The sequence below is a fragment of the Athene cunicularia genome (genome assembly GCF_003259725.1).
Source record: "Athene cunicularia isolate RWA chromosome 2 unlocalized genomic scaffold, athCun1 chr2_part1, whole genome shotgun sequence".
Taxonomy (NCBI): Eukaryota; Metazoa; Chordata; class Aves; order Strigiformes; family Strigidae; genus Athene; species Athene cunicularia.
Genome location: NW_020799095.1, coordinates 11,133,048 through 11,148,557, shown reverse-complemented (window position 1 = coordinate 11,148,557; position 15,510 = coordinate 11,133,048). Strand labels below are relative to the sequence as shown.

At 41.5% G+C, this 15,510-nt stretch overlaps 2 protein-coding genes across 5 annotated transcripts in view; one reads left to right on the top strand and one right to left on the bottom strand.

The window, feature by feature from the left end:
* Nucleotides 1-12,029, top strand: part of RARB (retinoic acid receptor beta) — a 316,231-nt gene extending 304,202 nt beyond the window's left edge. For all 3 annotated transcript variants that reach the window (XM_026842513.1, XM_026842512.1, XM_026842515.1), the window contains 3 exons: nt 5,952-6,156; nt 7,460-7,618; nt 11,582-12,029. In XM_026842513.1, the coding sequence (XP_026698314.1) occupies nt 5,952-6,156; nt 7,460-7,618; nt 11,582-11,778 (561 nt within the window). In that variant the 3' untranslated portion in view covers nt 11,779-12,029. The remainder of the gene's footprint in view (nt 1-5,951; nt 6,157-7,459; nt 7,619-11,581) is intronic.
* A 1,019-nt stretch (nt 12,030-13,048) lies between these two features.
* TOP2B (DNA topoisomerase II beta) overlaps nt 13,049-15,510 on the bottom strand; it is a 64,310-nt gene continuing 61,848 nt past the window's right edge. For both annotated transcript variants that reach the window (XM_026842172.1, XM_026842173.1), the window contains exons 34-36: nt 14,683-14,799; nt 13,752-13,849; nt 13,049-13,536 (exon numbers count right to left, since the gene is read on the bottom strand). In XM_026842172.1, the coding sequence (XP_026697973.1) occupies nt 13,375-13,536; nt 13,752-13,849; nt 14,683-14,799 (377 nt within the window). In that variant the 3' untranslated portion in view covers nt 13,049-13,374. The remainder of the gene's footprint in view (nt 13,537-13,751; nt 13,850-14,682; nt 14,800-15,510) is intronic.

The window sequence follows — 15,510 nt, the reverse complement described above, 5'->3', positions numbered from 1 at the left end:
CAAAAATGGTGGGGAGGAGTCAGGATATAGCAAGAATCTGCACATCAAAGCTCTTTACCCCTAAAACTTCAACCCTTAAGCTGCCGCCCTCTATTTCTTGCTGCCATGCCCTGGCTCCCTAGCTGCTGGAAAAAAGCATACCCTAATTCTTTAATTGTGCAGGATCCCCCAAGCTCCTGGCATTCTTCGTTGGGCTGTGTAGTGGGAACTTACCCCGGGAGCATGCAGAGCTGTTGCATGGGGTCCCCCCAGCAGCTTCACTCGGTGCTTGTGTTGCCAGCACTGACTAGGCAATATGAAGTATTTAGGGGTAGCTTTTCTGTTAGCAGTTTTATCTGAAGTGCCTAGATAAAGGCACTTCACAGCCTTTGATCAAAGTGACTAAATAAAAACCTAGTTGCCAGATTAAAAAGAGAATAATGATGCAGGTGGTAAATGGTGATTTTTTTCAACTGCTTAATGGATAGAAAGGATTGATTCTTTAATCCAGTTCACCACTTTTACTTTGTGGCCATGTGGCAACCTTCAAGCTCTAGTTATAAACTTTATTGAGACCTGTCATTCCAGATCACCTGCTCGTTCTCTGCTTTTTTTTTTTTCACGAAGCCAGAGGGTGACACATCTGAACAAGCAGGGCATAGTGAGTGCCATAGCTAGCCATAGCAGGGAGGAGCTGAGGCTTTTCCAAAACAGGAACAGATAAGAAATGGTTGCCACGAAGAGTCCTAACATTCCTGCACGACATTTACACAAGCTTTATGTGACTATTTTATGTGCTGCTAAAAAAGAAAAAGGGATAATTACACGAGCACAGTGATGCGTAGTGCGCACACTGTCTGTGAAATGCCCATATCCTTTAAACCCACATCACCTGCACATAATCGGAATTGCAGTACAGCTCTGTATCTTTATTTAAGCTAAACTTCAGTACTTGGAGCAGTGCTTTAATAGCGCATATTCTCCCCCCGCTCCCAGCAAGCTAGTTCTCCTAATTGTGAATGTTTTGAACGTTTTATTTTGTGGCGCACTGAGGTGCAGTTGGTGGGAGCACCATTTTCCTTCCTGCTGATGAGCACCCACTGCCAGTGCCCGCCCGTGGGCTGCCATGTGAGCACTGCCGAGTGTGTGCTCACGATCCCGCTGCTGTGAAGTCTCCTGGACATGTCCCTGGAGCCGTGGCACTGGGGACAATCAGTGTGGGGCTCCCTGCCCAGCCAGGTGGGGTGGCTGGGCTTCCCCTGCCAGTAGGACCCCAGCTCACTGCTGCCCACCCAGCAGCGCCATTTCTGGGCTACGGGGAGTCTTAAGCATTTGTAGACCCTGCTGAAGGCTCTGCTCAGTTGGTTCCTGTGGCCGTGGATGCTTAAACCCCTTGACAGGCTGACGAAGGAAATGGTGCCAGGAGCTCAGTAAACTCCACTCAGTATGTGCCAAGGAATTGTTTTATATACAAACAAGCAAAACCTCCAGAAGGGAAATAACATCAAGCCTCACAAGGCAGCTGAAGGCGCCAATTGAGGATGGTGGAATTTATATCTCCTCTGGTGCCAAAAGTCTCAGGGATAAATATTACTAAAATTCAGTCAGTAGCCCTTGTAAAAGCGAGTGCTTCTGTGTGCTGGTACACTGGCCCGGCAGCAGTCGAACATCCACAGCCTCACTGAGCCCTGGCAAATTGAATGTGGAAAGAGTCCAGAGTCCAGCCTGTCTTAAATCCAGTGGATAAAAACCCAAGATGTCCTTGAACGCTAATCCTTAATAATGTCATTTCTGCTTTCTGTTGTAAAACCCTGCATGGTAATGCTTGGAAGGCATTTGTGTGTGTGGAACAACACTTGCTGACGGGCTATAGCAGCACCATGGAGATTTGTTCACTGTTTCAGAGTCACCTGCTTGGGTTTCTCCTCTTGGGAGACTATCCCAGCCAGCAAGGCAGCTAGCATCTAACAACAGGATTTCTTAAAAAAAAAAAACAAAAACAAAACAAAAAAACCCAACAGCTTGCCTTAACTAATCTGTTCAAAATGAATAAAAGTTCTATGGTAGCAACAGTTTTGTAAATGCAACTTTCTGGATGTTTTTGGTTTTGTGTAACCCATAGGGGTTTTGCTTTGCGCTTTGTAACTGGCTCTTAGGAACCCCAGATGCTTTAAGATATAAATATTCCTTAAAACAAAGGGTCCTTTAATCATGAGCAAGAACCTTATTTATGGCTGCAAGTGGCATTTAAGAGCAGAGTGACAACTAAAATACTTGGCTTGATTGCAAAATCTAAACAACATTGAGGACATTTAGGAGGATGTCTTCTAGACAGCGGTTCAGTTTAAAATGGAGAAAGAAACCGTGATTTCTTATTTTGAAGTGCTGACATTTCCCATATGTTTTTCAGTGAATATGAGCTTGAAATCAGCTTCACTTTGACACTGGAAGTTTGCCCGAGAAAGGTTTAGCAGTGGATCTGCAGTATTCATGGCATTTCTCAGATCTTGATGAAGGACACAAATTTTTTAAAAAAGAAACATTTCAAATGATCTGTCTCGGAGTTTAATAACAGTGTGTTGTGGGATAATGTCGAAGGAATGCAGGAGAAACCTGAGACCCGATTGCTGCGGTCAAGCAAAGCACACTGCAGAAGACACATAGTTGAGCTTCAGCTGTGCCAGTGCCCAGCAGAGCCACTGCAGGCTCCTCCAGTTGGCAGCTGGCACAGCATCATTTAGGTATGAAATCCTGAAGTCTGCCTTTTGCAAAAACCCGTCCTACTTACAGCCTAAGCCTGGAAGTAGCTAAATTCCACAGGACTTTTATGTTTTAATTACAAATTTTGCTGGGCTCCCGGAGGTCTCTTTCTGTGCATGCCCACAGGGGCTCTAGGCTGAGTAATCTAACCCCAAATTCTTTCCCGATGAGGATCCAGCCTGGAAGTCTTCCTCTGCGTTAGCCCTGGGGGGTGGTGATCTGGTAGGTCTTTGCTGAGCACCCCTAGCACACACCCCCAAACAGAGTGGAGTTTATGGCACCGGGAGGTGAGGACAGAGAGCTTCGCAGCCGGGGAGCCAGCAGCCCGCTGTGTGGCAGGAGGCGTGCGTTCGGCCTCTGGATTGTTTGGGATGACCACTGCGGGGCACCCCAGTCCCTCCAGGCTGCTACCCAGACTTGCCCTCGGTGGGAGGACGCGGGGTAACTCTATCTGCTAGCTCTGCCTGGGCAGCTGCAGGCAGCCTTCAGCAAACACCACGGCGTTGCCCAATTTAGCTCCACTTAATTTGTTGGGCTGGGAATCCTGAGGGTGTGGAGGGAGGAACTCTCGTTGCTAAGGCTCATCAATTAAAATAGCACTGGAATAAAAGGGGCTGCCTTTCTCCCCAGCTGAGCTAAGGGAAAATCAGTACCACTTAAGAAGTACAGAGCCCTGTTCCTCCAAAAGTTGGATACCTGATCATCAGAGGCCATGCACCCTTATTGGAAGGCACCTACTGTTATGTGCAGGCTTCAGATGGGAAGAGCTGCTCTCCAGCTTCTGTTGCATGCCCTTAGAGAAGTAAACCAAGTAGCTCTTGGGTTTCCCAATAAATATTCAAAGTTTTCAAACCTTGCTTTTCTTGAAAACAACAAACTCTGCATGTTTCTTCTCCTTTCTGTACAATCCTTTTAATGATCTAAAAGGATAACCAGAAGCAAACCTGAGGGGAGAGAATTGCCAGTGGTTACTGGCAGCACAGAATATGGTAAATGTACTGTCTCGTATTGACAGGGTGCCATGCTTTATAATGTTAATTTCTGTTAATAATCCTGAAATACATTTTAGCTATTACATAAAACCTTTGGAGTTACTAGCAGCGTTTTAGGATCATTTATGTTAGTGGTGAATCTGTGATCAGTGAAGAATTTGAGTGTCGTGCATTTGTATTTGTGCCTCTCTTGGTCATTGATTTAAGTAATTTCAAGAGCTTATTCTAATTCAGGGGTAGGGGAATGATGTGAAGCATGCCTGTCCAACCACACAGAGTCGCAGTGCTTCAATGTATACCCACAATGTGAGATAAGATTATTGCTGAGAAAGAAAATAGTTGAAGAGCCTTTTGCAGAAATAGACCCTATTAAGTCTCTTACCAAGGAATTTAAGAAGAGAAATAAAAGCTTCCCTGTAGGTCTCTTACATGCCATGTCCTCATTCTCCTCCCTGCTTATTTGGAGCAGTGTTGCCAGGCAAAGATGAAAGTGGGAGAACCAAGCCCAGACTGGTCAGCTGCCAAGTGCTGGGGCCTCTGACTCAGAGCTTCGGCAGCTATAGGAATAATTAAAATTCTCCCAGTGCTCACTTACATTCGTGTAAATCTTTTCTGTTGAATCTTTAAAACCAAGTAGGATGGCTGTATGGGACAGAAATACAGTCAAGCCCTGAAAAAATACAGCTGTAGTCTTAGCTCAGCTAATCAGCTAGACTTCTGCAAGGTTTTATTTTAGTTTAGTTTAGGGATAAGCCTTCTCCCACCTGATTATTTTAAACATTAAGCATTGATCGATCTATCTATCTATCTATCTATCTATCTATCTAACTATAACAGAAATATGTCAGTGTGATGGACGTCTCTTTTATTTGATCCTTGAGGCAGTGTTCATTAATAGCAGCTGTACAAATGAGCCCGCGTCATACAGAGTCTGTCATGGGACACATCCTGGATTTGCTTGGAGAGGCAAGAGCATTCACGCATTCGCCTGCTCTGGCCGTGCTGCCACCTCCGCTGTGACAGCACTCTTGACGCTGCGGTTACCCCAGAGGCATTTACTAACAAAATGCAGAGCATCCTCGGTGTTTTATTCATGTGCTTTGCATTCCTCTGTGTCCAGTTAGAGGTGTGAATCCCCATCCTCCCCTCGAACACTCTTTCATCTGGGGTCAGTGCTGGGTGGCTGTCTGCATACAAGCAAACTTGCCAAAACCAACACTGCCTGGGCTTGGGCAGGAGTGAATGACACCAGCAGCAGCAGGAAAATAGGCTTTGCCCCAGCCTCGAGGAAGGCAGGAGGCCAGCAGGCTGGTCAGGAGGTTCAGTGATAGGAACAACAACCATTAAAGAAGAAAAGCTGGACCAGCTCCTCAGGCTTCTGGCCGGGCTGCCGGCAGCCCAACTCACTACCGTATGGAGGTTCAAATTTGATAATCTGCTCGGGAGAGAGCTCCCAGCCTGGCAAGACAAGCAACGCTCTGTGGAGACTGTAACTGCAGCTGCTGGGGAGATGGAGGGCTTTGCCGTGCTCTCTAGGGAACACTCCCACAGGGCTTGTGTTCATAGTGGTGTTTTCATAGAATCACAGAATAGTTTGAGTTCCATGGGACCTTCAAGATTGTCTAGTTCCAACCCCCCTGCCTATCTGCTGTCCCAGAAGAAAGGAAGGCACCCCAAAGCTCAAGTTATGTTCTGCCTCTTTCACCAACTCACAGCTGTCCACGCTCACTCACACGAGATACTGCAGAGATGCTTTGTCCTAACCAAAGACACAACCAAGAGAAGCACTGTCGTGCAAACCCGATGCCCAAAATCAATGCGTGGTGAGATATTTTTGTGATCCTGCTGGACCAGATCAGCAGTGCGATAGCGTTTTATAGTTAGGTCATATAGCATACTAATTAGAGAGTGATTTATGTGAATATTATGGTAATGTTAGTGACATAAGTGGTGAGAATTGCATAGAAGTTTTGATTATTTCATAACTAGGGGAAAAAATTCTGTTCTTATATTCCTGTTCTAAAAACTACCCATAGTCAGTTGAGTATATTTCTGCTGTACCAGAAAAACTTGGTGCTACTAGAACTAAACAAACTGGTGTTTGATTTCAGATTGTTTTGGCATGACTGCGTACTGGGTCATTTGGTCACATCGAGAAAGTGCAACAAACCTCTCAAGGATTGAATTCTTCAGGTTTTGTTTTCTCTTGTCCTTCCACAGATCCTTAGAATTTGCACAAGATACACACCAGAACAAGACACCATGACCTTTTCAGATGGCCTTACCCTAAACCGAACTCAGATGCACAATGCCGGATTTGGCCCACTGACTGATCTCGTGTTCACCTTTGCCAATCAGCTCCTGCCTTTGGAAATGGATGATACAGAAACAGGTCTCCTCAGTGCCATCTGCTTAATCTGTGGAGGTATCGTACAGCACAAACTTGGATGTGTTTGATAAGGACAGATACCATAAGATCTCCATTTACGTTTTACTTGTTTTGCTTTCCTGTATGAAAACACACATATAAAAATATACATATATGTATAAAATATTATTATATATGTTATATAAATCCTTTACCACTAAAGGGTTTTTTTCCACTGGTCATAGTTATTGGTTTTATTATTTATGCTTTTTTAGATGAATTGAATCATTCTGACAAGCAACTGATACTATTATTTGCCTGATGAAGGACTATAGGATATAATCTGCTGCATTTTTTTTATAAGCGGTATATGGGTACCTGTATGTGTGACCTTTGTTAAGGCAAGATGCCTATTATGCAGCTTTTACTTATAAATATAATTGCATGCATATGCATATAGTTACATTTACATATAATTCATTGGTGATAACTTTCTTCAGAAAATAAAAGATTATACTTCAAAATTAGTATAGTGGCACTGATGCCATGATTGGGGGGGCTGAAGACGACTTGAAAGGGACACTGTCAACTAAAATCAGGTAAAGTCACGGTTTTAAACTACAAAAAGCGAAATCTCAGATAATTTCCAAAATCCCCTGTAAATTTCTGTTATTTTAATCGCCTAGTCTCTCTCCTCCTCTGCAAAATCTGGACTAGCAGTAGAAACACACCTTGTTTAGTTGGGCTGTTTTGTTGAAATACAAACCGGGTAATACTAGAGAATGTTTAAAAACCAAGAGTCAGTCTTTGTTGACGATGGCCTTTTAGTACAAAATCATTCCGATTTTATGTGTCTCTAACCATAACCCATCAAAAGTATTGATGGGTTCTGAGATGTCATTCATAGGTGGCTGGTGCATCCTGGTTTATGGGGGGACGTTTGTTGTCACTCAAGCTAGCACTGCCATCTGCTGATATCTGACGGTAACTCACTTTAGTATGAACTGGCTGTAATCTCTTTGTATCAGTGATGCATACACAATTAATTCTGAAAAACTGTTTGCAGCAAGGTGTTTTCCCCTTGGAGAGGGAGGAACAAGAGCGAGATGGTAATTCTGGATCATTCAAATGATAAACCTTTCCAGTCACCAAGGAAAAATGAATCTCAGTTTCAGAAAGCCATGGTTTATCCTTTTCCTATGGAATTACTCACTACAGAGTGTGGGTCGTAAGTGGAGAGAAAGATGAAATTCATGGTGTTCTAAACAAGAACATGGAGGAACTTGTGTGATTTGGAGTTTGTTTTTTTTAAAAAAAAAGCAAATTTAAATCATACAAGTGTTATGGTACTTTTCTACAGATCGCCAGGACCTTGAAGAACCAATGAAAGTGGATAAGCTTCAGGAACCATTGCTTGAAGCACTGAAAATTTACATCCGAAAGAGACGACCCAACAAGCCTCATATGTTCCCAAAGATCTTAATGAAAATCACAGATCTTCGCAGCATCAGTGCAAAAGGTACAGTGTCTCCCAATAATTCAGCAATAGTGTCAGTGTTACATTTCAGAGGAAACTAGCCTAGAGACCTGGGTTTGTATTTTTTTTAATACATCTAAGAAAGGTCCTTGTGACCTTTCTCTTCCCTTCTTCTTTGCCTCTCGTGTTAAATTGTTTCTGCTTTGAACATACATGGTGCTACATTCTTCATGCAATTTACAGTGAAAATGACGTTTTAGGGATGAGTAGATTAGCAAATCATTAGCATGAACTCTGTTAGTCATTTTAAGACAAGATAAAACCCTGAATTAAACCTTTGTTTAATGTTTACAAGGGGGTATGGGTCAATATGTACTTTGTGTCACTAATGGCTTTCAGAAAACCAAAGTCTGTTTACAGACAGCAGAAAACACTTGTGCATCCAAAATTCCCCTAAACTGTGGTCTGATGTACTGAAGATTTAGAGCTGATGTGATCCAGGATTTTGGAGATTGAGCACTTCTAATCCAAACTAACCATGCTTACACGTGGATCAATTTTGTCTTAACATTGTGTGTAGTCTTGTGTGTGATTGATTGACCATGTGAAACACAGACAGCCAAAGCGCTATCAGGTGGATTCTCTAAAGCCCGGCTGTAGTGGAATGCTTTCCTTTCACCAGAGAGGTTCCCCACTTAGCGCTTTGTGCAGCCTGTGAGGGGAGGGAGGCTGAGCGGCCCTTCTGGAGGTGGCAAGTGGACAGTCAGCGCTGTGCCGGCTCGTTGGCCACCGCTGCGCTCTGCCCTGTGCTGTGGCTCCGAAGGTGACTGTGCTCCTCTTGTTTGTGTACCCTTGTATCTCCCCAAGCCCCAGTTTGAGATGTGTCCAGCCGTTTCATATCTGTTCACCTCCAGGCTGCTGGGGAGCTGTATCAGAGATGTAGGAGTCTGAGTACAGAGAGTCTGAAGTGCTACAATCCTTATTTTTTACAGAGGTTGCTGCAGCTCCACCTTCTTGCTAGGCTTACTGAACTAGAGGTTTGCTACTGCTGATAAATAAGCAAGCACATGAGCTTGTATGTACAGGTACCTATGTAGCTATAGGCTGGATTTATGCTTTTGAAAATATTACTAATTTCATTTGATGTGGTTTTTGAGAAGACTTCAAGAAAACAGAAGCACTCAAATAAATATACCTGTTTTACTTAAAAATCTAAAAATTAAAAGATTAAGCTATAGCTAGGTTTTTAAAAGAAGTGAGCAATTTAACTGGATTGACTAGTACCAAAAGAGTAACTTAGAAAGGAAAAACACCAGAGCTGGAAACAAAAGTATCCTAAAAAGGAACCACTTGCCAGGTTATGTAAAGTTTGCTGCTCACCCTCAAGTAAAGCAGGCTTCATCCAACTGCATCGACAAAATAAACTGACTACACTACTGAGCTATAAAAATGTTTAGGGGAGCCCTTTCATTTTACTGTTCTTGAGTGTGGGAAATCTATTTCTGCTTTCCTGCTTCTTTGCCAGAGTTCTTGAGCTCCTGAGGAACACAGCTCTGTGTTCAATGCAGAAGAAAGGATTCTTCTTCCTTTTCTGACATAAGTTTTTAACTTCAGTTGTGTCATGAATGTTTTATAGAGTATAACTATACCATACCAAAGGATGGGTGATGTCCTGGAGGGAGGGGTGTGTGTGTGTCTTGAGTTTCATTTGAAGAGATGTACTTTAGAAGATAATGACTTTTGGTGGTACATGATCCCTGAAAACAATTACCAAAGTAAGCATGAACTGAAAAGACTGAGAATGTTTCCTTATACTAGAGTTCCTTATACAACTACATTCTTCTCTAGCATTAGAAGTATTGTAACAAGAATTAAATGTTCGTTGGACTGAAGAAAGAGACCGTCTTCTGGGTTGTCTTATCCCAATATTAAATTGGATGTTTGCAAGACCTGAAAAATTACTGTGGCTCTACACTGGAATAACCACACAAACACTTGATGCTGCGACTGACCCACTCCATTACATCAGGAAGCAGATCTTTAACGTGCCTGAATTCACTTCATCATTGCTGTTCTGACTACAGATGGTTTTCAGAGAAGCTCTCAGCATAATTCTGCATTAATTTCTTTCTGATTATAGAGCTTGCCCCTAGCAGTTGTTTAAGAGACTCCTTAATCATCATTCGCTTGGATGGTTGCTCATTGCCTTTGTAGACAATTTTGGAAGCTCCTTGGTGAAGGCACGAACCCACATGCTCCCACCCACTCTGGGGTTACCACTGTGACTGACAGTGTGCTCTCTCCAGCACATACTTTGGAGCAGCACACATGAGCCGAACGTGTCCAAAGTTTCTCTCCTCTGGAATGTGTCTTCAATGACCAGACTATTTTCCCTTTAATTTTGCTGGCTCTTCTTGCCTTCCTTCACTTCAAAAAAGTAGAGATTCCTTTTCCATTAGACTCAATTTTTAAGATGATTGGGAATCCTATGCAAGGTGTTAGACCAGATATTTGAATGCTGGGGTTTATGGCTATAAATTATCAGATGTTGTCCTGATAAGAAAAATCTTTTTCCCATCAGCAGCAATATACATAAAGCACATTCGTGCCTCGGTGTGGAACAGAATCTCTACTGTATATCCTCGTGTTAGTTGAGGTGCAAGTCCAAAATATTCCCGTCTCTTTATGGTCCTTGCCACTCAGTAGCTAAACGTTTATTAACTTACTCTCAGCCCTTCATCTCTGTCCCTTGTTTACAACCCAACATTGTACTCACTGAAGCTGTATTAGTGTTACGCTGCCTGTTAAGGGCTTTCTGAACACACCACTTGCCTATCGCTAGCAGCAGCAGCGTAGAGCAGCTGCAGCAGCTGAGCCTCCTGCTATACCCATTGGGCCCTTCTCACTGAGAAGTTTTGCCCACCCAGCACTTAAGGCTTCCTGTGTCTGTAGTAACATACTAAATCCCTACGCAGGTCCCACAGAGTTTAGTGCCCAGTGGCAGGCAGGGTCTTGGCCCTTTTGAAACACAGGCTTCCAGTCCTGCCATCCTACTACAACGCACAGCGCTGCCTGGGAGCCCCGAGCTGATGAGTGAACTGCCCCTTAGCACAGCCCTCCCGCCATGTCTGCCCTGTTCAAGAAGCCTGAGCACATCTTGAGAGCACTGTGGTGTTTGGTTTTTTTTTTCCCCCCTAAAGTAAATTAGTTGTTGGCTCCCAGTCTGTGTAGTCAGGATTGATATAGTAATTTTGTTTAATCTTACAGGCACTTCTCGCTATAAAAATACCCATTGTTACAGGTGACAAGGCCAAACACTGAAGAGTTTGCTTCAGTTAAGTCAGTCAGATGTAAAGAGTATCAGTGTTTCTGTGGACTTTTGTGGTTAATTAGCACAAGAGAAGATGCTTGAAAACTACAGAAGGCAGCTTCACAAAAAAACATATCCTTTTGCCTGAATTCATTCTTTTATAAAACAAGGGTTTGTTAAATTCTGATTCTAATTTCAGTTTTCTATATGGGAAAGAAACATTCTGAGTTACATCACTGCAATTCTCTTACAGGATTTGCCTTGCCTATTCAACACAGATCAGCCAGAATTTTTGTCACTCTGTAGTCTTTGCAGATCCAGTACACACTAAAAACTGTGTTTTCCAGTTTATAAAGACATTATGTGAGCACAGTTTAATTCACTTGTTCAATATAACTTAATGTCATTTTGGTTCCTTCTGTGAAAAGCAGCAGTTCATCCAATTTACCTGTACTGTAATATCAGTTGTTATGTCATAATTCTAAATTAATCTGTTAAGGAATACTCATCTAACTCCTTTTTCTTGTAATGAATGAAGGAGGTCACTTACATCGCTTTGTATGCAAGGAGTAGGATACACCAAATCATTAAAATAACATACCCTGAAATTACTACTGATGCTGCTTGTAACAAAAAGAAAATGGTATGAATCGTACTAATGCAACGGACTTTTTGTGTGTGTGTTTTTTTTAAAGGTGCAGAACGTGTCATTACATTGAAAATGGAAATTCCTGGATCCATGCCACCTCTTATTCAGGAAATGTTGGAGAACTCTGAAGGACATGAACCACTGACACCCACCTCAAACGGAAATACTGCAGAACACAGTCCTAGTATCTCGCCTAGTTCAGTGGATAACAGCAGTGTCAGTCAATCCCCTATGGTGCAATAAGACATTTTCCAGCTACTTCAGACATTCCTAATACCTTATGTACAGGGATGAAAAGCAAGAAAAACATTTTTACTGCTGCTTAGTTTCTGGACTTAATATATATATCTATATATGTATATATATATAGATAAAAACTCAACAAGGACCAAGAAATTTTCATATGTATCGATATATACTCCTTGCTGTTTAAACTCTTAAAACTAGAAAATGCAAACTTTTGAAACTCTAAATCAGCCATTTCATGCAAAAAATAGTTAAGCTTCTGTTTTCTCCTCTGAACATTCAAGACTGCATGGTGACAAGACAGATCTCAAAAGTTAAATTCTGGTTGCATTTCTGATGACTTTGTACATACAACTGTATGGCTGTACTTTCCATACTGGATGTTTGGTGCTTTCCTTTTGTCTCTCATACCTAAAATGATCAAGACACCAACCCTATGAAATGGACTACTCTACACATCCAGAAAAGGAAGTTTTAAGGACCGTCTGGTTTAGTTTAATATGAAAACTTGTCTTTGATGCCCTCAATTTGCATCTCCTTCCTTGTAAAAAGTACTGCACTAGCAGAAAAGACATCAGTATCAGCATTAACTGCCCGCTCAGTTATTCAGATGTCATTTGTTCCACTGGTAATGTCACTTTAAAATTTAAAGATGTGGTTTCTTACCTGGCTGGTGACCTAGCTCCACAATTAACTACTGCGTTGCTACAGTAATGATAGCCTCCAAGGCAGAAACACTTTTTAGTGTTACCATCTTTTTGTTTACTTGTTCACAAGCCATTAGGGAAACTTCATGGGATGATAACCAGCAGACTCATTTACAGCTTTTGAAGTGGCAAGTCTAGGGTATTTCCTGAAGAATCGACCGCCAGGAATTAGCTGGGTTATCCAGCCTTCCAGGTGCTAGGGAAGTACAGCTAGGACTTCCAGAAACACAAGGAGAGAATCTGCCTTCTTGGCCTTGTTAAATCACCATGAAGCAGAGTGAAAACTGTGGTAGAATGGTTAACAGATTTAAAGTGTCAGTTTCTTAGGTTTCATTTAAAGCACTAGTGGATTTTTTTTTTTATATATTCTAGCAAGTCTGTGATGTACTTTCACTGGCTCTGTTTGTACATTGAGATTGTTTAACAATGCTTTCTATGTTCATATACTGTTTACCTTTTTCCATGGAGTCTCCTGGCAAAGAATAAAATATATTTATTTTAAAAAAACCCAATTGTGTAGAAGTAGTCCCTCTAGTCCAGATTTTACACACACGCACAGAGTAGTTTTCCATTTTTTAATGTTTAAACTTCATTTCAAAAAGCAGGTTTGCTGTTTGCAACCATGACAATTAAAATGTGCTTTAGCACAGCTGTCTAGAACATCTCTACAAGCCAGTCAGACAAATACATGACATTTCAATGAGTAAAAAAGAGCATAAAACTGTAGGTGTAAGAACAAAATGTTAAAATGCCTACACACAATAATAAAAACCATCAATTACATTATCACATAAAATAAGTCAAATGTACAAAAGTTTGCGACAGAAGGGACAAAAGGACAACACAAGATTATTTGTTGGAAAACATTTTTGTGCTCTTTGGGCACTTAATTAAACATATCAAAATCATCATCTTCATCAGACTCTGCAAAATATTTAACTTCTTTTCTAGCCCGGCCCGTCCGTGGCTTTGGGGCAGTCTCGGAGGCAAAGCCTGACTGAAAGATTTCCACATCAGAATCCTGGTCAAAAGCGGCTTTCTTGGATTTCTTTAGAAAAGAAAAGACAAATCAGTTGAGATGCTACATACATTTTTCCTTTTAATATTCAGAAGTGAAGGAAGACTTCTCTAATATCTGATTTCTAAACACACCTAAACTTCCTTTATCATATTAGCAACCTATAATAAGAACACACACCTTTATATAAAGTCATCCCCCTTATGTTCTTTTTACAAGGAGAAAAGAGCATAGATGGAACTGACCTTGCTTGGTGTTGACTTGGGTGTTTTCTTCCCAGGGTTGTATTCACCTTCATTTTCTGAACTGGATGCTTTCCTTTTCTTTGCCCCTCGGCCTTTTCCTAGGTGAGAGAATACGATTTAACTTTGTTTTCTTTAACTAAAACTCCAGAGTTCAGCAAACTGAAAAAAACCTAGTGAAATTACTCTAGTATGTCTACATGTTAAAGTTCCAATTTAGTTTACAACACAAGCGTCTTCAAAATACAATGTATTTTCTCAGTTTTAAAACTTTTACACCTCTTTCCAAGGTTACCATTCCCCCTAGTAATTCAAGCTGCCAACTTAAGACAGGGACAAACTGCATTAGATCAATGACTTCTAGACTTATGAAGTACAAGTCCTCAGTCACCTCCTGTACTGATTACACAGCATTAATTTACCTTTACTATTTAGTAAATTTACTGGTAACTACCAACACTGGCAGATCCTTTACAGACAACTCTGATTACACAGCTTAGTGTGCTGTGTTGTGAGGACTGCTGACAACTGAGAACTGGGATACCAAAGAATGGCTTTAAAAGTAAGTAGCGATTTCTGGCTAGAATTACTGCCAGAATTTGACTGTCTTGTAAAATCTCAGATCAAAGAAAATAAGCAGTATCCACTAGAATTGAGGAACAAAAAAAGAGGGGGCTGGAACTATTAAATACATTCCCCACAGCAAAGGTCAGATAAAAAGTTCAAGCGTTGTTCGTCAAGAAAATTCAGTACACCCTATTTGTCACAGAAAAGACTCATGGATGAGTAATCTACTAGCAGTTAATTTACTAATAAATCAATGTGGTTCTCATTTTAAAGACACTAGTTCTGCTTCCCTATAGAGGTGATTGTGAACCGGTGTTACACAGAGCACAGACATGAGCATGGAACAGCGCAACGCCAGAACTCTCACCTTTGGGTGCTGCAGTCTTCTTTGGAATGCCGAATTCTGAATCTGAGTCAGAGTTTACAGTTTCCACCTTCTTGGTCTTGGGAGCTCTTTTAGGTTTAGGGGGCACATCTAGTTTTGCTGTTAGAAGTTAGAGATACTAAATATGTTAAATTCACATATTGGTTAGAAGCATTAAATTTTATTAGATACTCCAATTACAGCATAAATAGCAGATATTAAAACACGATGAGCGGTTTCTGCACTTGGAGAAAACGTGCTTCAGGTTTTATGCTAAAACTGCAGGGAATAAACAGGAGGGTTCCTTTGCGATACTTTGAGATGTATCTGTGCATTCAACAACTTCCAGTGGTTTTGATTAAATACTTTTACGTATTTTTGAGCCCGAAACAGGTTACCAGTAACTAAAGCAGCAACAGAAATTCTCAAGGTTGTATACTTTAAACATATTTGGATACACTGCAGCGTTTACAGGTAGAGCTTGCTGCTTGGGACATTTTTGCCTTCACAGTGGTACAACTGCAGGGCAACCTTCCTCGTGATTACTGCAGGAGTTTGAGAGACAGTGCATCTGACACTGCGACATTGTTTTCTGTCAATCTTGGTGAAAAGTAACTTCAGAAAAAGCAAAAAGGGCAAGAAAGGAACATATCTGTGGATCTCTTAGATCATTTCAATTACTGCTATGCAAGTAGTCTTGGCCATCTTTAGGACAGTCATTAGTATGTTCACACAATGGATGACAAGGGATAGAATCACAGAATCATTTAGGTTGGAAAAGACCCTTTAAGATCATCAGATAATGTGCTCTGTATGCTTCCAGACAAGACA